Here is a 15827-nt window from a genome sequence, read left to right as displayed (position 1 = left end):
GACACAGCCCTGCAGACCTCAGCCTGCACTCAGACTGAGCCCACCAGGAGCTGCTGGTGGCCCACTCCAAACCACAGCAGATTCCTCACAGAGCAGGAAAGCTGCTTCTGAACTGATGTGTATGAATGCACATCCCAGTTATAAACGTTAAATGCGGAATTGCTAGAATTAGATTGTCTTCTAATACAGGACATGCATAATCAATGAAAAGTGTATTTGTAAAAGCTCTCTCCAGATTAATACATGACATATGGGCTACTGGTAAAACCACAGAACACCTGGGTGACAGGATAAGCCAGACTGCAGTTATACTGTCTGAAATAATGGGGTAAGAAATTAAAACTGAAAATACATTGTAACACAGAGTCAGAATTACCATCATAAAGAAAACCTTAACTTTGGTTTCCCCTGAGCCAAGTGCCTAACTAAGTAACTTCTCCCCTCTCTTTTTTTTTTTTTTCAATATGCAAAATACATTTAGAATTTTCAGGGCAGTACTAAGTGTATGAAATTAATTCCTTTGCTTAGCAGTAACCACAGAGGCCTGTAAGACATCTCAAATGGTTTAAAATATGAGAAAATTGAGTGAGTGAGTTCCAGGCTGGTACAAAAGACAAAACACATTTTTGTTTTGCTTTAAATCTGTAACTATGGCCTGGAATTGACCTGTGCATAAGAGCTGCATGCGTGTAAAGTCAAGGTAAGGTCAGCACTCCAGGTTACACACATGGCCCAGAAACACAGTGCACTGCAGTGACAGCAAGTGTCAGAGCAAGAAAGTAGATTTGGCAAATCAGTAACTGATAAAAATGACAATAATCCTATTTTAGTATGGTCCAAGGTTTGGGCTGTAAGCTGGCAAAGAGGCAGCATGAGTCATTCTGTGTTTTAAAAAAGTCACCGAACATGGATATCCTGTTAAAATTCTATCAGTGGTTGACCCCAGATGTCATGATTAGACTTCCACAAGCTAACTTACTTAAGTTTAGGTACTGCTAGTCTCAGAAAAACACCAAACACATGCTGTACACTCCAGTTTTGTGCAGCCAGGGCCCCAGAACTCACCTGTGGTTTGATCCACAAGCACACGTGAGTTGATGATGCGCCCAAAACGGGAAAACATATCTTCTACATCCTTCTGTGTCATTGACCGGGGCAAGCCACTGATATATAAATTAGCATCCTTGATAACTTCAGAACTTGGGCGGGCATAGGACACCTTTAAAAGAAATAGAAATACATGTTCAGGGTATTAACAGGGAAGATCAATTTATTGTCATGAGCCAATTTCATTTACTCCCCCACTACCAACATACGCATTTTTACTGGAGTTCAAAAAAATGGAACCAGGAGAGAGTAGGGGAAAATCAACCAAACAACAGGGAAAAGGGCATGTCCCTACGTAAGTCCATTCATTTTGGGCTTACCCAAGAGATACCAACTATATTAGCATTGCTGTAAGGAGACAGCAGCTGACCAATACCAATGCTCCCAGCAAACACTTTTGCCAAGAATCCCGAGTTCTGACTCGGACACTGGACCTGTCACAGCTCACATCAGGAACTTGTCCTGCCAGTGGATTTTCTAATGCTTCATAAAAAGATGGCACGAGTAGAATGCAGTTTTCTGTCCTAATTTCTGCTACTGGGGAAAGCTGCAAGGCTCACCCAAGTAGGGGTGAATCCTACACAGAGAGCACAGGCTGTTGTTTCGGATAAGGAAAGGAGTGCGTGTGTATTAACAAGATTTACAATAAACATTATGAAGCATCCAAGATGTGCATGAGTTAAAAAGCCTGGCAGCAATTGGGAATGGTCCCCCTACTTCTATAAAAATGGTGGGAGTATAAAGAAAGGGAATCTTCAAATGCTAAGCTGCTTCAAAACACTTCATTACTCTCCTCCCAGATTCCTGCTTGCTGCAGCTGGGAGCACACAAACCTTACCATCAGAATGAAGTTTACTACAACGCCGTTTTCAGAGAAGACTGAAGAGCTCCTACCTTGATAGTTTTTGACTGAAGTCTGAGGCCATTCAGTGTGTTTATTGCTCTTTCAGCATCTTTTGCAGTTACGTAGTTCACAAAGCCATAGCCTAAGCTGTGTCCTAAAGGGAAGAACATTTTTTAAAATTAATCCTAACAAAAGAATGTTATCACAAACTAAAATGAAAGGAAATGCAAACAAGAAGTGAACTCAACATACATAGTCCACACAGCAAATATTTCAGTAAGCCAAGGCGGTTTCCCAAGGCTGGAACACCTCATAAATAACTTGGAGGTCTTTTATTTCCACTCTGGATATCCCTCTGCCTTCACAGACAGCAGGCATTGGACAGAGCACACATCAACAGCAAGAAATTTAAGACTAAAACACCAACTCTGATCACTCTTGCAAAATTCATGGGTGTGGGACAAAGGCAATCACTTAACCAAGTTCATCAGTACAAACTCTTGTGGATAGAGAACAGAAAGTGAGAAAATGTCAACGGATGAACTGCCAGGTAAGAAATGAAGAGCCTCGTGATTTTTTTGGCTATTCCAACCTCCACCCCTGCGGGCAAGAGGGAAAAAGAAGTTTCCAATCCTTCATTAATACAGCTAACAAGCAGCAAGTTTCCCAAACACAGCATCATAGTGAAGAGCAAAAAATTCTCTTTAAGGCAGACAATTCATGTACTATCACTTTATCTAAGTTTACTCTTAACTCTTACAGGAAGAATTTGATATTAATAATAAAAATCCTTAATATATTTAAGGAAAAGTATATTTATTTGGATACTTACTTGTTCTGCTTGTATCTCCAATCTCCACAATTGCTACTACCAGTTATAACATTACATACTAAGATCATTTTGGGTTGCAATTTCCCAACAATTAGAGGCTCTTATCAATGTAGGCCTAAAAATAACTAAAATACATTCAAGACTGTCTCAGAGCAATAAACCAACTGCAATTCAACCCAAGACACACCTCTTTCAGCCAACTTCTCCTTGTCTCTGTCAGATCTGTGGGATTTTCTAAAGAAAATCGTAAGCATGCATAGGAAAATGTGCTATTTTCCTCTAACAATACACTACTTTTAAGTTATTAAGTTCTAGTGTCCTCAAGCCTAACAATGGAAGACAAAACTAACTGTTATGATAAAGGATTCTGTGGTGAAATAGCCCTTTTTTAATCACACTGCTTGGCTCTGCAATGGTCTTAGCTGACAAGAAGTTTCCTTATGCTTTCCAGACATTTCGGAACACCAAATACAGACACAGGTGTCAAATGATGGTATCCTGGCACAAACATCAGAGGAAATGAGGAGAAGGGCTGCAAGAGAACTGCAGATTAACTCCAGATACTGAAAAAAAGAATGCTGAGACATCGAGATTGCAAGTATAAAATCCACTAGGGAATGGAAGGAAACCCCAAATAACCCTCAGTGTTTTCATGCCAACAGACTGACTGCAGAACTGCACCAGCTCCTGGCACGGCCTCTGCCTTTGGCTGCTTCCTCGTGAAACCTAATCCAGCAGTAACTCAGCTGAACCCAGGCAACGTCAGAGTCTGTTGTCTAACAGACAGACCCTTTGTATAAACACCCACAGGTAATTTCTGCTGTCTGCTAAAACTCTTAGAGAAGGCAGATCTCACACAGAAACAACATCCGGCTCCCTTAGAGACCTGGTGTTAAAGCAGCTCCCATCAGCCCCTCATGATACCAGACACAGCACATGGCAAACTGCTCTGTGCCAGTCAAGCAGGATTTAATGCCATCCTTTGGAGACCTACAGGTGACATGTGCGAAATTCTGATCAATGGTTCTTACATGTACCCACAGCATGGTTTTTGTGATTTCTTTATAACATTCATTTTGTTTTATCAGTCAAAGATGGTAAATCGTTTAGATCAAATATGCTTGGTTCATACCCACTTACCTACTGAGATTATTTACCTCTGATTAAGAAAATGAATAATTGAACAATTAGAAAAATGTTTAGCACCTGGACCCTACCTTATTTCTTCAGGGTCTGACTAAGAAAACAAAAGTAAGTCTAAGATGGAAAAAATACCAGGTGGACATTGGCAATGACTTTCCCTCTTGCAAGGATGGGAAGGATCCAACATCACTCACAGGTCCAGCTCTGCTCTGAAGGCTCAGAGCAACAGCTGCTTTATGGGTATTTTCAGTCTGTCCCAAAAGTCACATAAACATGAATATTCCGGCAAACTACCGAACAGAACCAGGTCCTAAAAAAACTTATGGAAATGGGCCCTTAAAGACCAGGGAAATATACTCCAAACAAGACTAATCCCTCCAATTGTGACCCACAGTGAGCCCTGGCAGTCAGGACTCTCACTTCCTGGATGGATGCTGCACTGGGGAGAACTGGGGGACTATTTTCCTGATAGATGAAGAAGAGCAGGGTTCCACTCATATAAATTTATTATGCTGTTTTCAGTACAATGAGTATCCTTCCCCAGTCCCTTGCAACAAATTCCCAGAGAACATAGCAGGCACAACATTGTAGATCATGGAATGGTTTGGGTTTGGAAGGGACCTGAGAGACAATTTCATTCCACTCCCTGCCATGGGCCGGGACACCTTCCACTCTCCCAAGCCCCAATGTCCAGCCTGGCCTTGGACACTGCCAGGGATCCAGGGGCAGCCCCAGCTGCTCTGGGCACCCTGGGCCAGGGCCTGCCCACCCTCCCAGGGAACAATTCCTGCCCAAGATCCCATCCAGCCCTGCCCTCTGGCACTGGGAAGCCATTCCCTGGCTCCTGGCCCTCCAGCCCTTGTCCCCAGTCCCTCTGCAGCTCTCCTGGAGCCCCTTTAGGCCCTGCAAGGGGCTCGGAGCTCTCCCTGGAGCCTTCTCCTCTCCAGGTGAGCACCCCCAGCTCTCCCAGCCTGGCTCCAGAGCAGAGGGGCTCCAGCCTTCAGACCATCTCCATGGCCTTCCCTGGACTCATTCCAGCAGCTCCATGTCTGTCTTGTGTTGGGGTCCCCAAGGCTGGAGACAGCTCTGCAGATGGGATCTCACCAGAGTGGAGGGACAGAATAGCCCCCTTTCCTGCTGCCCACACTCCTTTGTTTCCTTCCAAAGCATCACACAGGCTATGTGTTTATGCACCATTTGAGATCAGTGACAAGGAATTTTAAGTTACTTACCTACAGGATAAAACCAAACCTAAGTAACAGCACTCATGGACACCCAAGAGTAAAAGGCACGAGAGCTGGGTCCAGTCCCTGGAAACAGAAACTGTGCCCTAACACACACACAAGTCCACGTTAAAAGCAGTTCTGATTTTTGTCCCAAGCATTCTGACTGAAAGCACATTCTACAGCCTCCAGCCAATGCTCTCCTTTTCCAAACTCAAGTCTGCAAATTCAGTGTCCACTTGTTCCTGTACAAGTCCTATCCTAGACCTTACATAGGTTTTTCCTTCCAAGTGTCTGTCCCCAAAGTACCCTCAGTGACTGTATCCTCTTGGCCTTCTTTACTGTTTTTGTCGGAGCAAAATTCTGCACCTTTTCCACTTCCAGTTGCTCAATGACTATTTCTTATCCAACAGTTTGAATGTCCTGGGAAGTGAGGGGGCAGGGACATAATGGGGTTTACTCAAACACAGATTAAAAAAAGAAGGCTGTGAAAGTGGCAGGATCACAAAGGTCAGACATTTTCATATTCCCTCTAGACATCTGACAGTAAGTTTGTACTGAACCCAAATATTACAGTCCCATTAACTTTTACGTGACAATAGGTAAGACACTATCAATTACTTGTATTTCTCTACAATAACCTAGAATGCAGACCTTCCCTCGTAGTTTGTACTTACCGCCTTTAAACTACATTAGTATAACATGACCTTATAGTCCTTAAGTGCTAGAAAAACCCAACCCATGCAAAATTGACAGCATATATTAATTCTCCTTGCTCTAAAATACCCAAGAGCATCAGCCTCAGCCATCTCCTCCCACTCAGTGCCCAGTGTTCATCTCTACACAGGCTGGACCAACACACAACAGTCCTGTCACTGCAGGAGGCATTTCCACCTGTGCAGTAATGCTCTTTGCTTAATAGTTTTACTCCAGAACAGTACAGTCTACCTCTCTACTAGGGATGCCAGGAAATATATAAGGAACTGACATTTACACAGCATTATGACTCCTGTCAAGTGTTTATCCCAGGCAAGGAGAGAAGTTTTTTGCTTTCTCCTGATGTTCCCAACCTGCTATAGAAACCTGCAGTGCAAAGGAAATTGGTGCTGTAACAGTTTTCAAAACATTTTAGTGGATAGGAATTAAAAAATATTATTAGAAGTTTGCATATACACAAATGCAAATTTACTCAAGAGGAAAAGCTAAAAAAGAGCAACAAGTAGGCCCTTATCTGGATGAATAATTAACAAAGTAACTATAAAACCTAGTTTTAAGCAAAATACTACAGTCCTTCAGCAGAAAGAATCAAGTTTTGTTTCCATGATAAAAGGCCCTTTCAGGAGAGAGGGCACTGGTTTTCCTTCCGTGCATCACTTGGGTTTCTGTCCATGTCTCCGCTTCCTTTCCCAGCTCCCGAGACACAGCTTCAGTCACCAGCTCCTTCCTTATTCTCAGCCCACTGCTGACAACTCCAGCTCCACCAAGGAGTCTGATACACACCTGAGCACTTCACTGAGAGCAGCCAACTCAGATCCTCCCCATCCTGTCCTTCATAAGAAACCCCAAAATCAAACCTGGCTCCTGTTACATCAGCGCACCTCAGCACGACGGCAATTTAGTTTAGAACTTGTTTTCTGAACTGGGAATTGGTTTTTGGAGGACGTGAGCTGGGTTTGAGGTTTTTGTTTGGCTTTACAAACTGTGCTGTGAGAGTGATAACCAGAGAGCCTAAATACGCGTGAATGAGAAGTACCACGTAAAATACGAGGCATCAGCAGAATTCAAAGCAGTGACTTTCTGAGCATAAGAACAGATTCAAGTGCTCAGATGTGCCCTGTGTGGGCTTCTTTAGCACAGTTACACTGTTGTACAGGCAGGGCTACATGATCACATCAGCCCGGAGAAAAACGTGATCATCCGGCATCAAACTTCCCAAAAAGTGTTATGACAATGGAGAAGTGCAGCAAGGTAGGACTGGCAGAGTAGGTGATCAAGAGGCTGTACCCTAACTCCCAAGCGAGTCACAGAACACATACAGCATCCTCTGTTTCCTAACAGCCAGGAAGACAGGCAGATGTGTGAGCAGGGAAGCCTGGCTGAGCAGGGAGCCCGTGGCAGAGCTCCAAGAGAAACAGAGAGCACAGGAGATGGAAGAAGTGACAGCTACAAAAAGAGGAATTCGGAAACACTGTCCACTCTGTCTGAGGAATGGCAGAGCTCAACTGCAGTTCAGACTTGAAAAGAATGCAAAGAAACAAAACAGTAATATCAAGGGTAACAAGAAAATGTTCTATTGCTGTTCCAGCAGCACAAGGCTGGAAGTGTGGGAGCAGATTTAACATGTGATCTGAGCAAAGGGGCACACGATGCTTTCTGTGCCTCACTTCACCAGCAGAGTCTAACAGGCCTCAGCACTTCAGAAAGCTCCCAGAGAAGGGCCAGTGGATGAAGACTGAGCCAGGGACTAACTGGTTGAGTGAACTGGTCCCAGTCAAACCCATGGGGGGACGAAATGGGCTCGTTGTCAGGGTGCTGAGACACCAGGCTCATGTCCCTGCCAAAACCGTTTCATCTTTGAATGATCAGGAAATTGGAAGAAGGAACGTAAGCACCAAATCCATCTTCAAAAGGAGACAAAAACACACACACACCCCCCCACACATTCTACCTCCATGCCTGGAACTAGTGGAGTTTGCAAGGATCTCTGCTGGGACCTGCAGTTTACCTCGTGATCCATGTCATGGAGGAGGTGATGGGAGTGTGCTCTCACCAAGACTGGAGATGACACCAGGTTGGGAAGAACCTGTCATAGACTGAAGGGTCGGGCTGCCACAGGGGACAAGCCAACAAGCACCTCACGGAATGAGGTCCTGAGCAAGGACAGATGCAGAGTCCTGATTGTGGGGAGGAAGACACCCTGGCAACAACAGACTGGCCACTTAGTGGACAGAGACTCTTCTATGGAAAATGAGCTGGGAATCAGGGTATGGAGCATGAGCCAGCAATGTCCCAAGGGAGAAGGGTAACAGCATCCTGTACAGCCAGAAGACAGAAGAAAGGAGATCATCCCCCATTACTCAACACTCACTAGACCACACCTTGAGTACTGCATCCAATTTTTGACATCCCCCAACACAAGAAAGACATTGATAAACTGGACTAAGCACAGGAAAAGACCACCAAGATGCTCAGGAGACTGGAGTACATGGAAGTTCCCCTATAGGACAGAGCCTTAGGGACCTGGTCTGACCTCACAGCTGAGTCTGCTCTGAGCAGGAAGCTGGACTAGTGCCCCTTGGAACTGCCCCATCCTATGATCCCCAAGGAACTCAACGCTATGCCAACCTCAGGTTCTTTCAGTTCCACAGCACAAGGTCTTTTTCTATTGACAGCCTGGATGCACCTTCCAGCTAAGGAGGAATGGAACAGAACTGAATACTAAAGAAAGGTTTAGCAAAAGTAAAGAATCTCACTTTTCTTCTGCCTCTTGGGATTTTCTCCCATTGATGGAACTATTTCTAAATTTTGAGGTCTAGTGAGTCCTTAAATCAAAGCCTGGAACTACCAAAACTGCTACTCAGCTTGGAACAAAGACTCTGCCAATGTTCAGTGGACTATTTATTCTATCACACAATTTGGAAGCACGCCCTTCCTCAGTCTGTTTTTGTGTGAAAACTCATTTCCACAGGTTTCCACAAGATTTCTTCTGTCATTTTTTGTCTGCTGGTATAGGGAGATGATGCTGGTTTCTAGCTCCTCCTGATATCCTTCAGCCAAACATTAAATCTGCTCCACATGATAATTTTAACCACTTTTTCATTTTAATGTTCTAAAATGACAGTTTCAGAACCTGACATGTTCTCCAGGTGCTGCTTGACTTGACTCTGGAGACAAGCACTTGCTATTTGTTACATCCTTGGCAGTTTTTTTTTCATACTGCAAGGTGTCCTTACAAGAAAAAGCAAGCAGCTTCATGAAGGATTTCTGTCAAAACACATTTTTGGATGTGAACAAACATCTGAAGTATCTAATCACCAATTTTCAAAACTAACAGTTGAAGGGCATGATTTTCCATTCCATGTCTATGCTGATCAAATTCCACCATCACAACACAGACAGTAATAAATAGAGTAACTTCTAGCACATAATTCATAGTATGTTTTTTAAAAGACAGGAAATTATGGAATGGTTTGGGTTTGGAAGGGACCTGAGAGACAATTTCATTCAACCCCCTGCCATGGGCCGGGACACCTTCCACTGTCCCAGGCTGCTCCAAGCCCCAATGTCCAGCCTGGCCTTGGGCACTGCCAGGGATCCAGGGGCAGCCCCAGCCGCTCTGGGCCCCCTGGGCCAGGGCAGCACTGGGAAGCCATTCCCTGGCTCCTGGCCCTCCATGCCTTGTCCCCAGGCCCGCGGCAGCTCTCCTGGAGCCCCTTTAGGCCCTGCAAGGGGCTCGGAGCTCTCCCTGGAGCCTTCTCCTCTCCAGGTGAGCACCCCCAGCTCTCCCAGCCTGGCTCCAGAGCAGAAGGGCTCCAGCCTTGCACTCAATCCTTCTTTAATGGTATAGATGATGCATCTCAGCTACTCTGGAAACACAGGAAGCTGAAGCTAAAACCCAGTTTGAACCTAAACTTTTCTCCTATCCAGTCCCCTAGCCCACAGTTCAGCGATGTCCTCTCACCCACCCCACCTGTAACACTGAGCAGCTGCTGTGTCTCTGACACAACCATTTGTGCTGTGGTGACCACAATGAGTCACAGAAAACACACTACTGGAGACAGAACTGAGTACAGGAGCTTCAGTGCAGGTACTGAAGCAGATAATTGTAAACTTCACTTTTACCTTACCTGCCAAAAATATTCTGCTGTCTCCTACGCAGATTTTGGGAAATGGAAGCAAGTACTTTTTTGTTTACCTAAAGAATTTGTTGAAGCAACAATTAATCATTCTCAAATACTTTCACCTGCCTCATCTCCAGTTAAGTCATAAATACCGCCCAAAATTATCATTAGTCACTGAAACACCAAGACAGCACCAGAAACCCCACACAGTGCTGTCTGTGTCAGGCTGGGGGGGAAGCTCAGCATAGCCAAACAGCCCGGGGCTGTGCCTAACCTAGAGAGAATCGAGGCAAGCACTGTGCTGCTGGAGGGCTGGGTCAGTCAGACCAGCACTGCACCAGCCACTGCCGCACCACACACCACCTACACTGAGTACAAAGCTGAAAGTTTAGGTTTATATTGAAGCATTTCCAGGATGTTTCACCCTTTGTGGTCAGTCCGTGCAGCAGCTCAGGATCTTCCTTCTACAGGACCTGAACCCAGCTTTGTTGCGGTTCCTGTGATTAAGACCCAGACTGCTCACCAAGCCACTTCCTGCTTCTGCTCGTGGCTTCAAATCAGCACATCCTACTGAACAGACACTTGATGGCAACAGAAAGGAACTAGCAAGGAAACAAAGAAAATATCTAGTTATATTGATAATGGTTTTCCAATCCAGAATGTGTCCTCACTGCTTCCCCAGCTTTAGGACACAACTCTCTTTCTGTTCATGGCTGAACCATTTAGAGTCTCATTTATAGAGTCTCAAGGGCAAAAGCACATTTAGCCAGTTTGAAAAGCCTGACCTTCAAACAGCTCAGCAAAACATTATAAATTACAAATAAAGCGCCCTCTCCTTCTTATGCAAAATCAGTGGTATTTGCCTTGAAACAAAGATGAATACAAGCAACTCAAACAGACACCTCTTTGGGAAAAAGTCAAAAGCTACAAAGCTAACTTGACACAAGTCTGTTGTCAACCCTGGTTCAGAGAGCTCACAGGGATCTCACCATCTCCACAATATTGCAAAACTTCAACCATAAGAGTAACAGCTTTAAATCCTGAAAACAAAAGGGTGGGGTTTTTTAGTAATTAATTTCATTTCACAAAGCCTCTCTGCATAATTATAATTTCTATATGTTCTCTTTTTATTTTTCCTTTCTCTCAGTTCCAGAATATTTCTCTATTGAGATTCAATTTCAGTTGCTCCAGGGCTCCTTTTCCAGATGAATTGCCAGCATCCGAGATTCTGTGAAGTGAAAAGGATTTGTAAAGCGAACACAGAAAACACCAGGCCCAAAACTGTGCAGAAATACCACAAGCTGTTTTTTTGGAGGGAGTCTGGGGGGAAAACGCCTCTTACTGCAAGATCTCATTTCTTTAAATTGGACAGAATTTGGAACAAAAATCTGGACAGTTGTTGGAACAAAAATCTGACTGTTCAAGATGCTGAGGGCTCAAAAATTCACTTCTTCCATCTCTTGAGGAAGAAACTTCAGCTTTCAAATAATGGCACTTCTTTAGCTGCAAACATTACAGTACAAAACCTCAGCAAGTGCTCAGTCACCCCAATCATAGGCTGAGCTGAACCCAACTTTTACTCTGCAGAAACGCAGCTGCTCCACTGGAAGAGAATGAAAGTATTGTAATATGTGGAACAATAACTCCCACTAAAGACATGCTGAGAAATATCAGAACACAACCAAAGATGTTGCTACATGGCTCATTTGTATGGCTTGATGAGGGAAAAGAAAAGCAAAGGAAGCAGAGCCATGAATGGCCTGTACAGCTCTCTTGGCCTTTATGACTTTTGTACTGTAAGGAGGGATATATTTAACCCTTTCCATATCCAGACGGAGCAGAAGGATACCCATGACCCCAAAAGAGCAGGGAGCCACTGCCTGTTGTGCCAGCCCTGCCTCAAGGCTCTCAGAGAACACTCTCAGGGTCCCTCTGAGTGGCAGCACCACCTGGGCCCCCAGCCACTGCTCCCACTCTGACACCACTGTTGCCTTGGGGTGACTTTAGGATGTGTACCCCATATCGCTGCCCTATGCCAAGAAATTAACTTTGTGCCTTTCTATACCTCTAAACTGAGCAGGGGAAGGAAAGAGGGGGAAGGGAAAACTGAGCAAAACTTTTTCAAAGCAGTTTGCAGCTTTTTCAAGGTCACACTGAGATAGCAACTTCTTTTTCCCAGCTGTGGCAGGGGAGGGAGGAAGCACCCGGCTGGCTGCTCCCGGAGTCAGTTTTTTGTCCAGTGGTTCAGCTTCTATTTCTCCGGAGTGAGACTGAGAGTTTTTTTTTTCTTTCCTGGAATTTCAGAGTTTCTCCCTTTTCTGCTGGACTGCTTCAATATCAGAGCACATCGGGAGGACTCTCCACTGAGCACAGAGGGCCTGGCCCTGGGCCAAGCCCCAGCTCCAAGGGGACCAAAGGGAGGACTCTAACACTTTCCCAGGTTTTTTCTCCACAGTGAGAGATTTTTATTATTTAACATTATTTTCCGTTTCTCGTGCGTTTGTTAAATAAATAGCTTTTACCTCTTTCACTTTCCTTTGAGGAAAATTTATTTTTCCCGAACCTGGTGGGGGAGGGGTGGTTGTGCCTTCTCTCAGAGGATATATTTCTAAATTTGGCCAAACCGGTCCAACTGTGCACACACCGAGGGTGCAGTCGGAACCATTGGCCAGTTCACCTTTCTAACAGATTTGGCCCTGATGTCAAACCCTTGGGTCCTTCACTAGTGACTCCCCTCCAGCTGCACCTTGTGCTGATGATTCCCAACCTCGAGGACTGGTTTTCAATTCACCCACAGGCTCCTCACCCGGTGACAAAGGTCCTCCTCACTTGCAGCACTAGGAAGACATCCGCCCAGCCTGAGTGAGAGGCCCCAGGCACTCCCTGCACAGCTCCACCATCCTTTTCAGTCAAGGCAGCTTTTCTTTGGCCAAGGCCTCTGCTGTTCCAGGAATAGGTGCTGCCACAACAGCTGGAGGCCACAGCAGCCCTGAGTGCACATGGGCTGAACACAGCAGAGTGCCCAGTCCCTGCCCTGCTCTGCCTGCTCACAGGGCTCTGGGAGCTGTGCTCTAGGCCAGACTGGTACATAGGCCTGGCCTAAGCAACAGCTAAACAAGTGCTTGACTCTCCCCAAGCAGGGGTCAACCAGAACAAAAACCCTAACATCCTTTGATCAAGTACACCTGACAAAGCTCAGAGCAACCTGCTCCGAGCCCAGGTGTTGTGCAGCTATCCCGTCCTGACAGCAGCCGGCACTCTGGGTCATCAGAGGGGTACCAGAAATCCACTGACAACCCCAGACATGCCCCAAACATTGAGAAGCAGAGCCCGAGAACTGCTGCCGCAGCTGCTGCTCCTGGCTGTGCTCTGATCCCTCTGAAAGAACCCAGGCAACCTTTAGGGCCAGAAAGATGGGGAAGGGTCTGAGGAGCAGCTGAGGGGACTTGGCTCGTTTAGCTGCAGCAGAGGAGACTGAGGGGAGGCTCCTGGGGGCTGCAGCTCCTCCCGAGGGGAGGCGGAGGGGCAGGGGCTGAGCTCTGCTCTGGGACAGGGACAGGAGCCCAGGGAACGGCTGGAGCTGGGTCAGGGCTGGGCATGGAGCTCAGGGAAAGGTTCTTCCCCCCGAGCCTGCTGGGCACTGCCCAGGCTCCCCAGGCAATGGGCCCGGCCCCGAGGCTGCCAGAGCTGCAGGAGCGTTTGGACAGCGCTCTCAGGGATGCCCAGGCTGGGGTTGTTGGGGTGTCTGTGCAGGGCCAGGGGCTGCACTGATGATCCCTGAGGGTCCCTCCAGCTCAGGATATTCCAGGATTCTCTGACTTAGGTTAACTGTATTCCTATACCCTTGCTAGAACTCAGTTACTACCTCCGAGGCAGTTTATGTGGTCACCTTTATGACAAAGGGAATTAAGTGGAGCTAGCAAAGCTGGTGTTCACATTTTCAGTGTTTGGGCAATTTGTCTGCAAACCATTTGCACTTCTAGTTAAGTTAACCATTGCCACAAGGCATTCTTGAATGCACATTTAAAGAACCACCAAATGTGATTAAAGAGCTAGAAAAAAAAAATCCAGATGTAACAATGTATTTGAATTCCACAGTTAACAGCAAAACTACATAAACAATTTCATGCAAAAGGAAACTATTTCAGCCAAAGAGAATACTTAAGTATTTTCCACAAACAAGAACACTTCAGAATTCTGTTTCTAGACTGAGTTCACTGCACTGGTGAAATGAGTGGTTGCCCTGCCACGTGAACTTGAGCTACTCACCACCCTGCAGCACCTGACAGCTGGGCAGTAAAAGCCTCCTCTCCTTTCTGCTTGGAAAGCTCACATGGACAAGGACATTCATTTCTTTTTTTGCTGCATAATTTCTGAGAGTGAGTCTTCCAGAGAAGACACCGTGAAAAGAAAAAGGCATAGAAAGGGTAAAGTTTTATATCCTTTCCTGAGGAATTACAACTATATGAAAGTGACTTCTTTTGGTCCTGTAAGCAACATGCCCCAGGCATACCTGCAGAGAGTGAGCCACCACGATAGCAATGTTTGAGATGGACCCCAGATTCCTGCATACAACCTTAGCAAGTCACCCCAAAATATCATTTCTGCTCCACATTTTCCAGCAGCAGTGGAGAGATCCCTTTGCCCCAACAGCTGCTGATCACAGAGTTTGACCTCAGCAAGCTCCACCAGAACTCACACTGACACAAGCAAATGCAGAGGGTGCAGAGGAAGCCCACATCTCCCTCCCAGCCTCTGCACAGAGGGGGTCACGTTTGGGGAGCTGACATTTACAGACAGAGCCTTTGGAACAGTGTGAAGGATCATATCCTACACTTCCTAGAGTAGAAAGTCATGAGCACCAGAGGGAAAACATTCCCTGCTCAGGCAGTACAGGTGGTGTGAGGGAAGGAACAGAAAACCTCAGGAAGTTGGATGCCTCCTTTACAAAATCCATCACTGTCAGAAGGAACCCTCACAGAGCGAGGTGTGCACAGCAACCTGTCACCAGGGACTCAGAGCAGGGATACAGTGTCAGGAGCAATAAACAGATCCCACAGAAGTCTGTGACCATAAACACATGGGGAAAAAGGTTCATAGGATCCTAGAATAGAATATTCTGAGTTGAACTGATGATCCTTTTGGGGCCCTTCCGACCCCTGGCCCTGCAAAGACACCCCAACAATCCCAGCCTGGGCATCCCTGAGAACGCTCCTGCAGCTCTGGCAGCCTCGGGGCCGGGACCATTCCCTGGGGAGCCTGGGCAGTGCCCGACCATCCTCTGGAGGAAGAACCTCTTCCTAATATCCAGCTTAAACTCCCCCAACACAGCTTTGTGGTAGTTTTGCTGAATTCTTTTCCCTTGCACTCCGAGGACAGTTACATATGGTATCACAGCTGGGTGGGGAGCACCCTACAGCTCACACAATTATTCCAATAAGCAGGAATAGTATTTTTAATACTACCATGTGCTGCCATTGCATGTGAGTTTGGCAGCTTTTTATTTTTGAATAATTCCACAAAAAGCAGTTTAACTCAACCTTTTCAGAGCTTTAGGACAGCCAGGTTTGAAAGTACCAATACTTCAGCAGAGTAAGGGGAAGACAGAGAAACTAAAACAGTCATGACAGACTAACTTTCAGCTTCAGCATTTGGTCCAGAAGGACTAACACCCTGTGTACAGCTGCATGGACAGCAGGCTAAAGATGACCAGGCTGTCTTTGAAAACTTAGAGCTATTGAGCAGAAGCATCTGTGCTGTGCACAGTCAGAGATCCTGACACAATGAGCCATCAGAATCTGTGCTGCAAGAAACTGAGCAAACCCAGAGGGGCCCAG

The 15827-nt window shown here is 45.9% G+C and overlaps 1 protein-coding gene across 3 annotated transcripts in view; it reads right to left on the bottom strand.

The window, feature by feature from the left end:
* The window catches only part of ELAVL1 (ELAV like RNA binding protein 1), a 41796-nt gene that overhangs the window by 12731 nt on the left and 13238 nt on the right, over nt 1–15827 (bottom strand). For all 3 annotated transcript variants that reach the window (XM_017739458.1, XM_017739471.1, XM_017739467.1), the window contains exons 3-4: nt 2002–2105; nt 1066–1219 (exon numbers count right to left, since the gene is read on the bottom strand). In XM_017739458.1, the coding sequence (XP_017594947.1) occupies nt 1066–1219; nt 2002–2105 (258 nt within the window). The remainder of the gene's footprint in view (nt 1–1065; nt 1220–2001; nt 2106–15827) is intronic.

Source organism: Corvus brachyrhynchos, unplaced genomic scaffold, assembly GCF_000691975.1.
Source record: "Corvus brachyrhynchos isolate BGI_N302 unplaced genomic scaffold, ASM69197v1 scaffold130, whole genome shotgun sequence".
NCBI lineage: Eukaryota > Metazoa > Chordata > Aves > Passeriformes > Corvidae > Corvus > Corvus brachyrhynchos.
Note: the sequence above shows the minus strand (reverse complement) of the source record. Positions and strands in the feature narration are given on the sequence as shown.